Source organism: Cyrtonyx montezumae, unplaced genomic scaffold (assembly GCF_038088225.1).
Source record: "Cyrtonyx montezumae isolate F1298 unplaced genomic scaffold, pur_monq_1.0 scaffold_2, whole genome shotgun sequence".
Classification (NCBI taxonomy): domain Eukaryota; kingdom Metazoa; phylum Chordata; class Aves; order Galliformes; family Odontophoridae; genus Cyrtonyx; species Cyrtonyx montezumae.
Genome location: NW_027071936.1, coordinates 56,252,110 through 56,271,472, shown reverse-complemented (window position 1 = coordinate 56,271,472; position 19,363 = coordinate 56,252,110). Strand labels below are relative to the sequence as shown.

At 37.6% G+C, this 19,363-nt stretch overlaps 1 protein-coding gene across 1 annotated transcript in view; it reads right to left on the bottom strand.

Annotated features, from left to right (window-relative positions):
- Positions 1 to 441: 441 nt before the first annotated feature.
- SLC2A9 (solute carrier family 2 member 9) overlaps positions 442 to 19,363 on the bottom strand; it is an 89,649-nt gene continuing 70,727 nt past the window's right edge. The window contains exons 12-13 of the mRNA XM_065735775.1: positions 15,549 to 15,676; positions 442 to 2,085 (exon numbers count right to left, since the gene is read on the bottom strand). Coding sequence (XP_065591847.1) covers positions 1,831 to 2,085; positions 15,549 to 15,676 — 383 coding nt within the window. The 3' untranslated portion in view covers positions 442 to 1,830. The remainder of the gene's footprint in view (positions 2,086 to 15,548; positions 15,677 to 19,363) is intronic.

Genomic DNA, 19,363 nt, shown 5'->3' with positions numbered 1-19,363 from the left:
TTTTTTTAATCTCACTTGTTGCTGTATTTCTGTCCCAATCAAATAGCATAAAGTCTCAGAACAATTTTCTTCTATTACCCAGTAGTGAAATTGCCCTGTTAGCTAATCTGCACTGTCAGCTTATAATGTGTGCAGCAAATATATCACAAATAAATAAATCACATTATACCCTATACATCACTTAGAAGTAATAGTTATCAGGATCTCTGATCTTAATCTACAGTAGGAAACAAAACAATAAACAGCTTATCAGTCAGGGACATCTGAACAAAACAAGTACTAGAAAGCAGTTCTCTATTTATTTCTCTATGCATGAATATATGTATAGTCATATATACATTTATATTTTGGATATATATGGGTATATACATATACATATATCATAGAATCATAGAATATGTATATATATTTAAATCCCAAATTTATGAACTTATGCATTAGTAACTACAACACGTGGAAGCAGCTAGCTCTACCTAAACCTGCACTTGCTTCTTGTGCCTTACTTCTCACTGAGAGTAGCACAAAGACTTACTTTTCATATGAAACAAGTTAAAAGTGCTTATTTACTCCCTTTGCATCAAACTTACTCAAAGAGTCAAGAAAAAACATTATCACAATTACAAATTACAAATTAGAAATAAAAGCTCATTAAAAATATCCTAAATAAAAGGCAATGGATCACCCATCACCCAGCAACCTGCTGAGTCTTGCTATCGTGAAGTTATGCAGACCTCAAGGCCAGTTTTAAAGAGCATTAAATAGCTTAAAAACTTATAAACATGGAGGTCCAGAGCTTAAGAATTAAGCCCAAATTAAGTTAATGTCCAAATAAGAAATAGGTTCCCAAGTTCCTTTGGAGATCTGATTGTTAAGAAATGCTTATTGAGTCTCATGGAAAATTTTGGCTCCTGAGATTTGTTTTAAAAGGAACTTGAAAGAAAAGCACTAGTTATCATTTTACACACACATAAAATAATAAGAAAAAAAATTAAAAAAAGAAGAAAAATAAGAATAAAAACAACTAAAAAACACACTTGGGAAACTTGGCATTTGATTTTCTTTTCAGTGCTACACCCTACAACTACCTTCACAGATCTTTCCCTTCAATATGAGCACTAGATTTCCTTTCATACTCAAAATTCTACAGATATTCTTTAAAAATATGTATCTGCATCCACAGAAATACAGTGCCAGCAAACTCAGAAACTACAGGCAAATGATTGATCAGGATTTGCAGGACAGATAAAGAAACCCATCAGGCCCTGCAGCTCTCCAGTTATGAAAGGCTGAAAGGTCTTCATGAGAAGCAGCATGAAGCCAAAATAGCTGGAAAAGGACTGAAAGGAGTGTTACCTACCTTCTTTCTCCTCAGTCCTCAAATGTGGGTTTACTGGCACACTGGAATTGGGAGCAGTGCAAACTGGACCCATTTCAGGTTGGCTCACACTGATTCCTAGCAGCCCTATCCCTGCTGGATCCCCTTCCCATTCATCTCCTGCCAAGTGCACACACACCTCACTAACAGCACACAGATGTGCCTGGACAACTCCTGCTCCCCACAGCCAAAATGCTTCCCCAGGTCTGTACTCCTCCACCCCACTACTTTGCAGGTGTCCAAGAAAACTGGCTCGTATTTATTTAAGCAGCTGCTGCTGCTCTGCCTCCTAAATCACCCTATCTGCTAACAAGTTCACACATACTCACTTAAAAAACATATCTGAGGAGGATGCAGTTCATGTTGTCACATTAAAAATACAATTGCTATAAACGTACTAAATAAGGAAATTGAACACACTTTTACCCCAGCTACCCCAAAAGAATGTCCTTGCTTTACACAATTGCTTGTTTTGTTCTCCCATTGTCCACAGAAGTGAAGTTTGATTCTTGCTCTGCACTTGATTTCCTCTCTTCTGGGTAATGGTTAATTTCTTGCATTTCTAAGGAGACCTTATTCCTTTTGGCAAATGCGTGGCTGATCTCACTCAGTGTCTTGTTCTTTGTTTCAGGCAGGACAAAAAACAGGTAGGTCGCTCCTGCAAAGCAGATGGCTGCAAACACAAGGAAGCAGTAGGTCTGTAAACCACTCTGTGAACAGAAAACAAGTGAGATATGGTCACTGCATGCACCAAGGGGGAAAAAAGTAAAAAGAAAATCAATATCAGGAATGGAGTGAAAGTTCAAGCGTGGAGCAATTTTTAAGCAAGCACAGTAAGTGCTGGCATTCATTGCAAGTCAGAGTGTCTTAGAAGTTCATAAAAATGCATGAATCTGAAGCTTTTCCAGCACCAGGGGCCCATAGATGGAGAAGCAGACTATGGGAAGAGGTTCTAGCAGGCACCAGGCTGGGCGCACGTGGAGAGAGGGGAAGCAGGGCTTCTGCTGCCTGCACAGCTTGACCCAGCTGACCCACTTGTGCAGTACTACCAGAGACAAAGCAGGTTTTTCACCAGGCTGCTCTGAACACTACCTCTTGATTTCTAGATGAAGAAAAGGAGACATGCTTTTGCAACATCTTGCAGCTGTACATGACACACGAGAAACCTGTCATAGCCCAAGGCATCAGCATCACAGATGTTACAGCTCTGAGATTTGCAAAATAAACAAAGAGGAAAAAAGGCAGACATTTCTATCATTTCCACAGTTACAAGAGCTTCTAGAAGAAAAAAAAACATCAAATGCACTACTTTCTTGCTAGAAATGAGTGTAAGAACTTTCTAAATCCTGAAGACAGTCAGAGGGTGCAGGATCCTTGTAGCTGTTCATGATCTCTTTCTGTATGAATATATCTCATTATGTGTTCTTAAAGGCAATGTCTAATGAACATTTTTTACTTCCTTTAATTAACAAAGGTAAAATTAACAAAAAGTGGTATCTCTAGATCCATGACTAAGACAGTCTTTCCATAATGGCTTGTGTGAGGTCATGAATACTGAGCATGGGGAGAAATGGATATCTCAGACACAATATGAGGTGTTTAAATGGAGGAAGTGGAAAGTTCTATCTTCTGTTCACTGCTGAGGCAAATCTGAAACCACCATGGGAAACCACAAGAAGCTCGTAGTCAACACTGGTTAGAACTTGTGGCTGTGAGCTCCTATACATACACATTTAAAGTTGTTATTAACTGTATGTATCTGAAACAATCATGACAACACTAGACAATGACATAAGACCAACTTTCTGCAAATTTTCTAATATGCATCCACCATCATTAGTTATCTCAGCTCTATACTGTACTATGAGTAAGGTCCCTGCTTTGCAGGATAAGGGTTTATGCAATTTTTGGGACTGTTTTTATATTTCACTTGCTCAGTATATACAATACCTAGCATGAAAAAAGAGTATGAAGTCAGGTGGGGAATGAGGAAGAAAAAAAGTAAACTTCTGCAGCTTTATGGCTGCCTGGTCACAATGTTTTCCATGGATAATTCATTACCCAGTTCAGCCCTTTGGCTCCTGACTGTCATAGGAAAGGCTTGAAAGTGCATCCTCCAAAATACTGCCTGTGGACTCTTGAAATCACTGACACATTTTTTGTTAAACCTTATAAGCACAGACTCCTGAACAACCTGACAATCACAAGCCAATGAGCATGGTTGATGAGGAGGAAAAATATTCTGGGAAGGAAACTGATACGACTTTCAAGCTTATATAGAGGCAGAAGCAAATGAATTTAGTAGACAGGAAAAAATAACTTCCCAGTGCCTCATAAATCATTCTGTCGTGTTAAAAAAATCCAAATTTGCATCTGGCTTCTCTGCATGTGAAATTACTGTTCACTGCAATGGTAGGGCTCCAAACTAGAATTACATTTTTCCATTTTAAAATGTTCACTGAACTAGACATTTCCCTTGATGCAAACAAGCCATTAATGCCCTTACTTAGCCTGGCCACCAGTTCACAGTGCATCTCAGTGATGCTGCTATAGATTTCTAACAACTCTAATCCCTGATTACTTCTTTGCTGTCCATTATTTAAACTAGTGTTTATTAACTTGTTTGATTTGTGCTAACTGAAACCTTTCCTAATCGCACTTAATACTGTCACAAGTACACAGTTTATTTGCAATTACGTTATATAATGTATTTACAATTACTGGTAATAAATTTGCTGTCCTTAAATTCTGCATTTCCCTTTAGATGTAGCCCCCAAAGGGCCTCCAGAACACATTCCACAGAGAATAAGACAAAAATTATTTTTTCTTATAAATCCTACAAATGACTTCTGTGGGAAGAGACCATGACTTTGCACTCTTCACATTCAGCAGGATAGAGCCCTAATTCCTGGAGAGGAACACCACAGGGCAATCGCAGAATGATTGCAACTTTCCTCATCAGATTGTCTTCAATCATAATATTTCTTTAAAGCAGGTTATAATTTTACAGACTGAGAAAAGACAAACACATTCGTAAGCCTCAAGAGTTCAGCTAATATCTCCTGACCCTGTGTCTGCCACAGAAGAATGTAAATTACATTACATATTAAAAACATGAAATCTTCTACCTGCACTACAAACTGATAAAGGAAGTAGGACAAAATTGCAGGATAAAACAAAAGGGAAATATCAAATCCTGGATCCTAACTCAAAAGAAACCTTCAATCGGGCATGAAAGGGATACAGTCCAGCCTAGATTTTTAATTCATTTTTATCTTTTTTTTATGTATTCTGAATTGATTGGTGCCAGAGAGAAGAATCAGTGAATGAATGAGTATATCTGATGTGCCTGTCAGGAGATGCTGAAGGTAGGGCAGTGTGCTGGGAAGAGGGTGAGCACTGAGTTGCTGCACGCTCTGTCAGCTCTCCCTCAGGGAGGGAGATCTGTTGGGCTGGAGTGGGAGTAAGAAATGAGGAAGAATTTCAGTGAAAGCCTTTGGTGGCCATGCAGAGTACAGATACTCAGCAACTCTGTGCACTTGGTCCACTGAGTGTGGTCTCAAGATCCTTTACTGACATGTGCATTCTCAATGACATAAGAATAACGATAACACACATGATCACATTTGAAAATTTAAATATTTTTCTATACTTTCAAACACGATTTCACTAATGATATGGGATAGAAGCATCTATTTCTATCTGTTTTCCATCATTTCTTCAGTGTGTCCTACTGCATGAACATCTGAGGTTCAAAGTTGCTAAATGTTTCATGTGGTTTACTGAATAACCAGGACTCCATCTCTCGATGGGCTCATAGTTACATTCAGAGTCAAGATGAGATAAACAAATGTCCTTGAAGGACCACAGTTTCCATGGGTTATGGAAGGCCACTTGCCTTCCTGGGCTCCCAGCAGAGGGTGTGGAAGAGCAGACATGATTTTTGCTGCCATATCACCTGGAGAGCACCTCGGATATTTACAGCTTGTTCCTAATTAGTCAGCAGGCTACTAAATCTTCTTCAAAGTAGACTTACAGTGAATTTTTCAAGGATAGACAGGATATTTTGAAGTTAAGAACAAACCTTTAAGCTCATCACCTTCTATTTTCATATTGGCTAAGGAGGCTATTTAAAACCCAATGTTTCTATGGATGTCCTGCCAAATGAATTTTGAATTACTCATTTTTTATCCTCTTTTCATATTTCTGCAGCTGATCAAGGCTCTGTATTCACAGAAAAGTGGAAAATCAGGAAACGATTCATTTAAGACATGCATTTGATTACCACAAAAAGGAATTAACGTCAAAGCACTTAGACAATTCTGCCAAATCAGATCCCAGGCATGGAAAATCAAACCTGACTCAGACAATGACTTGTAGCTCTGTAATTGGGGTATATGAATAAGGAAGTGCAGTACAGCAACATTTTTAAACATAAATTTTAACAAATATATTTTCAGATTTTTGTTATTGGCATTATGCAAAATGTATAGGCTTTTGTCCAATCTTGCTTAAAAAAAAAAAAGCAAAATAACAATTTTTGCCATTATGACTTAAAAAGCTCAGAATGGATGAAAAAAAGAGCTTTTTTTAATTTTTTTTCAAGCTAAAAGGTAAACAAAAGCAAGTAGAAATCCTAGCATTAAAATGATGAGATCTCTAGGGTTCATAAAACAAACAAACCATCAGTCGACCCAACAGAAACTCCCTCAGGTTTTCTACTCAGGCAATTGATAGCTATTTACTGATTTAATTCATTCTATGGTAAAGCTTAATTTCTAGGCATGACTGCTATACTGAAAATGGGAAAATTTATATTCCTGGGCAGATACAGAAAAAAAATGCAGAGATGAACAAATTCTGCATCAGATTTAGAAGCTTACCAAATAAACAGTTTAAAACAGAACTTCTGACTCCCAGCAAATATCAGATTTTCTTTCCAAGTGTGATACTAACGTGATTCCTTCCAATTCATGAAGTCAATAACAATAATTTCCAATATAGTGGAGTGGGGGCAATGCAAGAAAAATACAATAGCTGCTCTAAAAGTTCAATTGGAAGGCTGAAAAAAGCAGGAGAGATTCCTTTAGTACTATAAAAACTTTAAGTGCTAGGCAAATTAATCCCTTTACCTTCTCAGCCCTCTAAATTCTCAATTAGAAATATCACTGCACATTTGGCACTCACAGTGGATGCATGCATTTTGGGTTTACCATGAAGATCAGAATCAGTAACAGACAAATTGGATATTTGATGTAATGGTATCAAGTAATAATGGTTTGATGCCTTACTAAAAAAGTTACCAGCAGAACAGTTATTCATTTTGTTTTGGCTTTATTTGTTCTTGTTCAATTCATGTTTGAATTAAAGCAAATGGATGAGAGAATTTGTATCCTTTACCCCTTGTCCTTGAGACTTACTTTAAGATTTCACTGAAGGTGCAGGACAGTGAAGAACGAATGAGCTACTGCATGAAATGTATTTCACTAAATAAAAATAGTGTGATTTTCAAAGGCATTTTCAAACTGCAGTTTCATCCCAAACCCTCATACATTTCTTACCTCCTCATAAAGTTCACAGATCCTTGTATACTTGAAGCAGGTTGCTTCTAATTAAGAGCTTTTTTTTTTAATGTAACCTCCTGATAGCCTACATTTCCCAATGGATGCATACACTGTAGTTCAAGTATCAGATGTAAAATAAGTTAAAATAACTTGACAGAGAGAATCTGCATATATACTTCTATGCGTACATTTGTTATTTAAATCTTTGTACTTAACAGAAAACATCAACACAAATTATTACACATTTAGGAAAATCTGTTAGAAACATGAATAGAAATCTCAAGTGTAAAAAAAAAAAAAAGAGCAGAAGTTCAGAAGAGCCTCCAGTAAGAACTCACAAATACTACTTCACTAAGAGAAATAAACTAGCTTCTGAAAGGGGTAAACTAAGCACACACATAGGTCTTTTCTGTCACAGTAGTAAGCAATCTGAACAAGCAGTGTAATGCCTGTACTCCATGTTATACTGAGCCCCATTTGGATCACAGACCAAAGCATGATATTTTTTCAAGACACTGTATTCAGTGTAAAAATAAACTCAAAGTATACTCCATTTCCAGCTAGTGATAATTAGTACTCTACTTCTTTCAGATCTCTCTATTCTAATACAAGTAAAAACTTATTTATGAAGAATACATATGAGAATTGTTTTTGAGTTGTGCACTTCAAAAGTCAGCTAGTAAAAACACTATTTCAGGGACATGACCTTCCACCCAGCTATTTGCTTTACAACAAGCTGCACACCTACAGCCATGCCCTCATTTTGTTGTCCTTTTGCATGAAAGTTAGAGAAGGGGAAGCACTCAGTGCCAAGGAACTCTTTTCTGAAAAGGTGTTTCCCAGCCACACCTATGTAGAATACCGGCAGCTCTTCGTAAATACTTCAAATTAAGATTTGTTGTGCATTCTCTATTTAATATATAATCTCCTTAATATCCTTCTTTGTGTATGCTCTTCTGTTCATAATTTTCTGAGAAGTATGAGAAGTACTTTCTAGTTATTTTAAAGCTCTTCCTAAAGTTTGCTATGGGGCATTGGTGGTTTGCAGTAGGACAGGGCCCAAATACTCTCAGTTTCTCCTTTATTATTGAAGTCTTCCCCTCATCACAGTAAACTATGACACAGTAAAAAGCACAGCATTTTCCATTGCCACTGACACAGAAAGGAATGACAGAGGTTGTTTCTGTCACTTGCTTGTTTCTCCAACCTGAAGTGTAAGCACCTATCTATAACTCAAGACTTATATCCTAATCTTTGATAAGTTCTGAGCATTCATCTCTCAGATCTACAACACAACATATATTTTCTTATCACTATGTCTCGATCAGTTACAAAGAAACAGCACAAAAAAGTACATGATAGTATCTGAGTATAAATACTATGACTTTGTAAAAACAATGTTTTTTATAAACCAGGCAAAACACTCAAACTGTACGCTCATGTTTACTGGTCCCTGCAAAAGTGAGATATTCTGTGCTATTGCTCTGTCAAATGGCTGCAGAATGGCATGCAGCTTTTAGAAGTATTGCCTCAGAGTTGCAGCCAGCATGCTGCAAGAGACTGAGAAATGTCATCCATTCTGGGACATAGCAAGCTTATCCTGGGGCAGAAGTAAAAGGGGAAAAATCAGTGCAGTCCTCAAGGACTGAAAGATGAAAAAGATGGAAAGATGGAAAATGAATCCCATTCAAGTTCTCTTTCTTTTTTCCAGGCAGCTGCAGCAGCGATTTCTTATTTGTCATGTAGACAGGGATCTACATAATTTCCGAGTACAACCATATGAAGAGATTTGAAGACCTCCATCAGTTGCTTCCCCAGCACTTCTAAAGATTTCAAACACTATCTTTCCGTGTTGTAGGCATGCAGCCCCACTGTGCCACAGGCAAAATCACAGAATTGTAGGGGTTGGAAGGGTCCTCTAGAGATCATCTAGTCCAACCTCCCTGCCAAAGCAGCTCCCTCGCCCAGGTTGCACAGGTAGGCATCCAGGCGGGTCCTGAACATCTCCAGAGAAGGAGACTCCTCCACCTCTCTGTGCAGCTGTGCCAGTCCACTGCTCCATCACCCTCACTGAGAAGAAGTCCTCACGCACATTTGTGCAGAACATCCTATGCTTCAGTTTGTGTCCATCTCCCCTTGTCCTATTGCCGTGCACTGCTGAAAAGAGTCCAGCCTCATCCCTATGCCTCCCACACCTGAGATACTTAAAGACATGGATCAGATTCCCCCTGAATCTCCTTTTTTCAAGACTGAACAGACCCAGGTCTCTCAGCCTTTCCTCATAAGAGAGGTATTCATGCCCTTTTTCATCTTTGTGGCCTTCCACTGGACTCTTTTGAGAAGATCCCTGTCTTTTTGTACTGGGGAGCCCAGAACTGGACACAATACTCCAGATGAAGCCTTACCAGGGAAGAGTAGATGGGGAGGATCACCTCCCGTGACCTGCTGGTCACTCTTTTTTAATGCAAGATCTCTCAAAGATAATAGCAAGTGTTTCAGCAATCACCTCTGCCAGCTCCCTCAGCACACATGGATGCATCCCTTGGGGTCCATGGATTTATGTACACTGATGTTGCCAAAAGCCAAACTCCACCGAGGAGCAGAGTCTGCTTTGCACTTAGTGGACTTGTATTTGCATCTGGATACTCCTCGGTGATCCCTGGCAACCTCTCTTCCCCCATCTTGTTATCTTTATTCCTTTAACATACTTATTACAAAATAGTTAGCATGGGATATTAACAGAATCAGGTATTAAACGCTAAGTACATTAATGCCAGATAAAAACGACTCACTTCCTTCATTCCTCTCTGGTTTACTTCTGTTTCCACTGTGTTACTGGCAAAGTGTGTTATTCTACAATGTAATTTAGTATATTCATTGAAAGATTCCGGTTTCAATAAAATACACAGAGATATTTTAATGAGTACTTTTTGTATATGCACTCCATGTACACCGTGACCTTAGCACCTTAAAAAACAGATTCTGCAGTCTTTCTTCTAGAATGGGTAATTATTATGACAGAAACCTTCTGCAGCAGAATATTGTTTTACCATGTAGTCTTTAAGTGCCCCTTAACATTCCAAGAGAAAAAACTGAAAAATGAAATAAGGATTCATTGGAAAAGAGCATAGTCACTTGTCGTGTCCTGAAATTAACTGCTAATTCTTACTAATTCTTGGTGTTTTTCCAATTCTTTTGAAAAAGAACACCTTTTCCTAGATAATGTGTGTTTTAATGCCTTGCTGACCTATCTTGGTACACAAGGCTGTCACCACAAACCTTTTTGAAGAGTAACATCTGAATACTTGCTGAACACTAACAGAGCTTTTAAAGCATTTTTCTTCTGCTGTAGTTTGTTGTCCCATCTGCTAGCTTCTGCACATAGCCTCTACTCCCACACATGTAGACACTTATATTTCTTATTTACTATGTTGTCCTGTCCTTCACAATCCAGATCTCCTGAGATACTCTACTCTCTCTTTACTACAGATTCCTGAACCAGGGGCTCCAGAAAAGTCAGGAAAGGTCTCAGATTTCCTATCCAGCAGTGTAAAATAGAACAGCAGATTTAGAGAGGTGATGCCAAAGAATGCCCATAAGTAATAATTCTGAGTCTGGCTACATTAGAAGCATGCGCCTTTATCCACTTGTGTACATACAAGATTTGGGTTTTATTCATCAGAGTGTTTGGGAAAGAGTTTGCTTATAGATGTGCCTGTGAGAAAGAGAGAGCAGGAGGCTCATGGGCAAGCAAGCATGTTTGTATTACATGTTATTTAGCTATGCATCACTCCTCTGTTTAAGTTCTTCATTCACTCAAGGACTGGAATAAACATCACACAGAATGATGAGCTCCTTATGGTCTGTGAATAACTTAGAGAAATGCCAACACCTGAAATATATTCACTTGTGCTCTTCAGTCAACAATTAAAAACCTACCCAAACCTTCACTCTGTTCTGTTCAGCATCTGATAAGTGAAGGCTGAAAGCAGTTAAATTTAATACAGAAATAGATGCAATTTTAAATTTATGACCATATAATTCATTGATAAGTTTGAAAGCTACTGCAAACCTTCAGTGGTAATTAAGTATTGCAAACACAAAACATAAACCAGTGCAATTAGAAAATAGAGATGCAGAAATCGACCAGTTTGAGGGCTGGTAGCTTAAGACAAATAAGAATACACAAGTTACTCTGGTTAGGTTTGTTATTGTTGTTTTGCAATGAATCACTATTGCCATAGGAAAAACGATCTGTTTCCTCTTATTATCCATAAAAGAGAGAATATATTAAGCTGCAATAAGCTTACAGAAGGATGACTAATATAACCTTGAAGGCCTTCAGGTTAGGGATCTCTTAAATTTCCTTGGATACTTGATTCTTGCTCAAGTTGTGAAATTCACAAGGTTTCCTGTGATAAGTCAGGGAAGTTCAACACCTTCTGCTCCTTTTGTACTGCAGAAAATAACTGATCCTTTCTCTGTCTTCACTTGTTCACTGTCAGCCTTTCCTATCGCACATTTTTCTCTCCAGGTGGAATATTTTTAGATTTTCTTTCTTTCACTTTGTTTCCATTTTTCCTGTTTTCTCCTCTAATTCTCTGTGTTTTTCAAGATTATGCATGTCAAGGCATCATTACGTTATTCCTACAATTCCCCCATGATTTGCAGGGAAGGAGAAATTACAGCTGTCAGATCACTGTTTTGGAGCTGGGATTCTGCCACCACAAACTGCAGCAGTTGCTACTGATGTAAGAGCAACAGAAAGTTTAAAGGAGCCTTCTGAGCCACTTGCTGTGTGAATGCTTAATGAGACACTGCCTGTTCTGAAGGCTTCAAATGTCAATAAAATCATGGGAAACCAGGAACACAGATGCCTGGCAGCACATTCCCATTAGTAAGGTAGTCTCAGTTCTTGATGGGCACCTGTCTCCATGTCTCTTATAGATCTCCAGTGATGGACAAGCTGCAATTTTGTCCCACAGCACTATAAATACTCAATATTCTCATGATTAAAAGGTTTGCCTAATATAATTCTTGATGCAGTACCTGAAAACATAGCATGCATTCTCAATGCTGTGTCAGTTGGACCTGGACTCAGCTAAACAGAGGATGGAGAGGCATCTGCAGGTGGGTCTGGCATGCCTGCAAAATTTCTAAACTAAGTTGAGGATCAAAACAACTCCTTGCTTGAGCTGCTAGCTGAACAAACCCCTTTGCAATGCAGAGGACTTTGTGCTGTACAAAACAAATGAAAAAGTACAGTTGCACTTTTACATGCTTTCCAATTAAGGCTTCCAAGTAATAAAGTGCTTTAAAATGTTTTTATAGGATCATATTTGCATAAGGAATCATAGATTATTTCTAAGTCTGAACATCAAAAATACTATCTATCATGGCTGTGAGACAAGCCCAGTTGCTGCCCTGATCCACAGCAGCTGAACCAACACAAACAGCAAACAGGGGAAAAAGATTTTGTTTTTAAAGGAGTCTGAGTTGGTTCTTGATCCATTCAGCTACTATAAGCTTTCTGTGAGATGCTGATCCCTGAGCATTTCTGCTGGCTTCCCAACACAGCTGAAAATCATATCAGGCTTTATTAAGAACTGACAGGATTTTTTAAAAACTTCCACCAGACACTGTGGAGGCATTAAGGACATGGTTCAGTGGTGGGGTTAGTACTGGGAGGTGGTTGGACTTGGTCTTAAGGGTCCAACTTAAACGGTTCTATGATTCTTTCTGAAGTGAAGACATGGAAAAAGAGAAATTGCTGAGTAGCACTCAAGGTGATGTATTGAATACTTCAAAAGATCAAGCTTTCTGTCGAACACAAGTTTAAAATTCATTTGGACCTAAACCAGACTTCTATTAATTTCTCTGCATGTATCTCATCCAGTAGTGGTTCTGCAATTATTTTTACACAAAACAATTCAATAAAATGCAGAATTTGAGACCTACTAATTACATAATATCAGATGTTCTTGTAAATTCATTACACTTTTGGTTGTCATTTTAAGCTCAGTTCTGATTGTTTGCACAAACAATGCCTTAAATAGGCAGTGATGAGGGTTGGAATAGTAGCTACATTTTAAATCTGTCACACTTTGTGGATAGTGGATTTTCAATCTTCCTCATACATTTTCATGTATGACCCAAGTCAGAGTTTTATTCTACTACATGTTTCTGCAGATGGTTGAGAGGAGAAAATATTGACACACTACTTAATAGGTGCCTTTGCAATACTAACTACTGCTTGAATTTTTTGATAACTCTAATGTTAATATATATTCAGGGGCTTGAAATAAATTTGTAGAAGCGTATCAGTGATCAGAGGAACAGCTACTGTCTATCAAGCAATCAGATTAGCACTTAAATATACAGAAAGGATTATCCTTATATAAAATATGAAGACATTTTAAAGATTCTTTTGTGTTTTGGAATTGCAGAAATGAGCTTAGGAGAGGCTACTGCTGCTCTATAAAGGAACAGGTGAGTTACAAGCTGAATTCTGAGACTAAGGTTGACCGAAAAGGAAGGAAAGGAGAAAGTCAGGGAATGAGGAGACATTATAGTTTGATCTTGTGGAAAAGATTTTAAAATCATAGTCTGAATAACACTGCTTTTGTCTTTAGGTGCTTTTTTAAAATTACTTTTAAAAGCCAAAATCTCTGTAATATGGAAACATAATTTTCTTCATTAAAACTAAACAGGTAATCATGTAATCACATAGAGGGAAGTTTTTTATGATTCAAAATCATAAATTTCCCAAGGCAATAGCAAACTTCAAATGGATGCATACTAAAACACTCAAAAAGCATTAATATGCATGTGAAAGACATAGAAAATGCAGTTGGCTTTTATATTTGAATTTACTGAGGACCTTTTTAAACAGATGACCTACTGAGGGGGTTAGCAGAACAAAATGTTTACATTAATGGGCAAGTCCTGAGCTGAGTAAATTCATGCTGATGCTGCTGACTAAGGTCAGGTTTTCAAAAATTGTTTCTCTGCTGAATTTGGTAGATGTTCTAATGACTTCAGTGGGAAATTAATGACATCAATATCTACCTCCTTTTGAATATCTCACCTGAAAAGCCTAAACTGGCAAGTCTTTTATCTGAGCTATGAAACTGGTGAAGAACACTCACAGATTTCACTAAGCATTAAAATAAACCCTTAACACATACAGCTCTGAGCATTTGAGTTGAAGTTAATGTTATCAGTAGCAGAGTTCGGAAGGATGACAGCCTTTATACTCATGTTAACATTTGAAGGTGATCCAAGTAATCAAAATGATTAGAGACATTTTCCGTTTGAAAGAAATTTCAAATTGTGCCAAATGTAGACCAAGGGTTGGATTTTATAACTCTTTCAAGCTCTCCCATAAATAATCTCAGACAGATAACTTCCAACAGATCTGCTTAATAAAAGCTGTTTCACTCTCAAATGATAGTTAACTTATACAGGCTTAATTATTAAATATTAATCATTAATTATCATTAATTATTAATCAGAGATTAATAGATTTGTGATGTTCCAAAATCTCTCTTGTTACTGAGGACCTGCAAATATGCTGGAAGGCTCTTTCCCCTTTATGCCCTTCACTGCATCTTACATTGTCCTCTGCATTTTAAACAACCTATCAGGAATTCTGAACTTCTCCTGTAGTTTTGAGTTTCACACTGAAAATTTTATCATTGAAGATAACTCCTTAATGAGTTTGAGCATGGTTTCTCAATAGTCTGATCACCTGTCCTTCAACTCTGAAGATAGACAGCAGCTCTCATGTCATCTTCAGAGGCTGTGGATAGTCCAGAGAGAAGCTCATGGTCAGGAAATGGCCATCAGCGTGGTTTAGGATGAAAATCTGCTAGAAGCTTCCTTTGTCATTCAACTGTCATTCAACTGTAATGAGACATTTTTAGGAAGCAGGGAGAAGAAATGCTATTTTATGTACATTTTATTTTATTATCAATTTTAGTTTTTTGGACAATAAATGTATGCTTTGAAAATACAAACACTTGTTTTTGGATAGCTCTCGATGAAACTGGCCTCAATGCAAGCAGTTTAGCTGAGGAAATAAAGAAGCAATACACTGCAAGTGAAGCTTATGTGAGGTGGGACAGGAGAAAATTCATTCACAAAGCAACTAAGTGCAATTAGAAGAAATCATCTAAGGAAGCTCAGACAGGTGGAGGACCAGAAAGTATTTATTCACCAGTGAGACTAATAAGGATTCTCAAAGCATAGGATAAACCTGAAGATGGATTGCATAAAGGCTGCAGACAGCAAGGACAATCACCATCAGTGACTGCGACTTATGGACACGGCCATCGAACTGCATTGCTATAGAGCTTCTGTTGGGAATGCACCATTTAGGGTAGTTCAATGCTAGAATATATATTACTTTTTTTTTTTTTCACAGGACAAAATTTCATGAGGCATTTGAATTAGATATGTGGGTAGCACAATTACAGTGTATCATATACGTAGTAGGAATTTCATTCACTTCAAGGAAAAAATATTAACTATTATCTGGGAGTTACTATTCAAACATTATATGCTACAACATCACCTATAGCACAAAAAGGATCAAGCATGTTGAGTACCTGAATGAAAGGGAAGAGCAGTCCAACTGCAAAGTTGGAGAGCCAATTGACTGTCCCAGCTACCATGAACGCGGCTGGCCTCTGAGACTGCTGGAAAAACTCTCCTGTGAGGACAAACGGGATCCCACCTACAACAGGGTACAAAAAGGTGATGGATTTAGTATTCCTCTGCCAATAGCTGCTTTAATAACATTTCAGCAACGTGCACTGTTCACATACAGCTCTCTTTTCAGGGGCACACAGGGGCTTCTGAGCAGATATTCTGTAATTCTATAATTCTGAAAATTGAGAAAAATTCCAAAATACTTTTCGCTGTTAAAAACTGGAAAGATGGTTCTGAAAAGATCAAACAGTATTTTTGGATAATTATTGCCCTTTTAATTTTAGTACCCCCCCCAAAAAAGCAAAGCACTTGCTTCTCTGTAGGCACATTATTCATTGATATTTATTTAACACATTCTCTTACTAGCTGGCACTTCTGGCAAGGTCTATTCCTCCCACGAGCCAAGGACTCTGCCCTCCATAATACCAAGCTATGTTGAATACCACATTTGTCACTCGTGTTTCCTTCCACTCAGGCATTGGGCTATTTTGGACAGCAGTGGCATGTTGTTGGCCTGACAATAACCCTCGGGGAACAGCTGTCTAATGCTGAAAGTCTCAATTTGGCTTCCTTCATATTCAGTAGGGTATTTCTATAGAAATATCTCTGTTTTCATAGAAAAAACATGAACTGTAATTGCTGATTGGTTACTTATTTTTGTTAATTAGACAAGTACACATTTACTTGCAGAATTATTTTGCAGTTTGGAAAAATGTTAATCTTATGACATTAGTCATGTTTCTAGTATTCTGCTGCTACCAATTTCTAACTTGAGAACCTCACGTCTGCCTTTGTTATTATGCCTCATTTTCTGCATTATCACTTAGCTTATTAGGTAAGATCACGGAATTGTAGAATCCTTAGAGTTGGAAGGGACTTCTGAAGGCCATCTAATCCAACTCTCCTGCAATGAGCAAGTACACCACAGCTAGATCAAGTCACCCAGGGCCTTATCCAGCCTCACCTTGAAAGTCTCCAGGGATGGGGCATCAACTATGTCACTGGGCAACTTGTTCCAGTGTCTCACTGCCCTCACTGTAAAAGATTTTTTCCTTATATCTAACTTAAATCTCCCCTCTTTGAGTTTGAAAACATTTCATCTTGTTCTATCACCACAGACTGCATATTCCCTTGCCAAAGGACACTGAATACATATGTGAGTGTAGTATGGCAGTGCATTGTCATGCAGTCCCTTGTGCTCAGAGGCACTGCACTTAAACACGTCAACTAGCAACTTAACGTACTTGTTCTATCAAGTATGAAATAGTGATTTTGTGAATAGAGGATATGCAGTTGACACATTGACAGATATTCCTCCGTTTCAGATCTTTCAGATGCAGTGACCATAATCATGTACATAAAAGAAATGCAAACTGATGCAGAAACGGGCTAGATTATACAGTAGTAGGCATTATCAACTCCATTATCAACTAGTATGACTTTGTGAGAATATAGTTACAACTGTAGCAAACTCAACTTTCTGTCCCAAAAAATGCCAATATAAATTATACATAAGGAGCTCATAAGTACTGAGCAAATAAATATTTCTTCCTATTTTATACACAGGAAACAAAAATACTGAGAGTTTGGGCCACCTGTGCCCCATTTTAAAGTCACAAGTAGTATCCAAATTATTTGACCAAAAAAGTGACCACTGCCAATAGCACTTTGACCACATAGAGTAAATACCCAAACAGGCAAAATTCACAGAAATTCAAGTAATGTTTATCTATCAATCCTCAGTAGTTTACAGTAGTTTGCCATGGACTTAGGATTGAGGTTCAAATCCTAAACTATGGCAGGCAAAAGAACAATCACATCTATATATACATCAGTATATGATTTAGGTCTCAGATATCACACGAGGCAGTGGTTTGCCAAGGCACCTGCCTCTCACAGAGAAGAGCTGAATGACTGGATACATAGAAACCACCAAATTTACTTATTTATGATCATTTATTCTGTCATGCCTTTGCTGTAGGACGATCTACAGAGGTGTTACTGTTCTTGTCAGTATAATAAAAATGCTGTTCTGTGCAAAAAGCCAGAGGCAAAAATGAAAAAAAAGTTCAGAAGGACAGAAACACATCAGAAAGAATAAATGTTATGGAAATAAAAATGCATAAGAATTGTTTGTAAAAAAAAAAAAAAAAAAAAAAAAAAAAAAAAGAAAGGTTCCTTGACATTCAGATCTGGTATCCAGATATATATTAATAATCATTACAGCTTATTATTAGTCACACTTATCACAAAAGTTCTGCAATCTAATTTGAAAATTAATCAATTAATGTAGTGATGGTAAAAATAGTACTTTGAAAAGTCTTAAAAAAAAAAAAGTTAGCAGCTCCCTGGAGCTCAGAAACGTCTACAGCATAGAAAAGGAGAAGACAGAGAAGACAGATAGACAGAGAAGACCCCCAGTCCTCCTCACGGCACAGACAAGAATTTCCACAGCATCACAAAGAAGAGAAAGCCATTTTGTATGGAAGGATGACTTAAGAGAAATTATATGGAACAACCAAGGAGCCTGAAAAGTAATTGGTGAATTAATTGAAAAACAGGTCAGGCCTAAAGACAAATGAAAAAGTGAATGAAAGCAGATCATAGCTGTATATTGCTACATGACAGGAATAGTAGAATTTTGACCTTACTAGGACCCAGGACAGGTGATACGAATGTCTACCAAGAACCAAATGAAATGAATAGAAAAATTAGGGTAAACTAAAGAAAAAATGTAAATCCTTAACACACTAACAGTGAAGGCACCTGAAATCAGCTCAACTCATCAACCCACTGCCAGCCATTTCAAGGTGTAGAGATACTCCAAGATCTCTTTTCTCCTTAACTCAGCCTCTTTCAGAAAAAAAAAAAAAATCAGGTGCATGGGTTGGAAGAAAGCTGTAATATGCTTTGAATTGGTCAGTCCCTGTTATAGAATATGCCACTACTTTCTGCAGATGCAGTTTTGATCCTCATTCACTATCTTTACAAAATCTGAGGATTTTCCACGCTGTTTTTTTGAGTGGTTGAGTCATCACAACAATATGGCATCTTACCAACCACTCCTTACAGTTAGTTTAGTTGTAAGGTACCCAGTGAATTAATTGGTCCATGCTGGCTGCTGTTCAATGGTTGCTTAGAAACCACAGGCAAAAGCAGTCTAACCAATCCGCTGTCTTTTTGAAACATTTTGTTTTTAAACATTTTGTCATGAGTTTTGCAGCCTTACATGTTTAAACATGGCTAAAATAGTTTCACCATAAAGATAATTGGTATTCTTTCTAATGGGGGATAAGCCTGAATATAGCATTTTCACTGGGAGAATTTGCAAGCATTTTTCAGTGGAACAGTTTTATTTATCTCTGATTATAAAATTAAAATGTACTTTATGAGTCCTGCAAGAATACATTAGTGAAATAGGTTCTGAACATTAACTTAGAGAGGAAATGCATTGACAACAATACTTAGAGCAATTCATTTCTAATATATCAGTGTTTTCATCATTACAGTGAACATAATGGAAGAAGAAGCTCTTGACATATTACAGTACCACTAAAGATTGTTCTACATAGTACCTCTATTGGAAACTGCACACTGCTGTTGCAGGCCTTGTATATCAATGATCTGCTTAATGAAACTAAACTAAGCCTATATGACAGAATTTTAGCTCCACAGCTCAAGAGGCAGCTGAATGCCTTTCTAATAAGAGGGC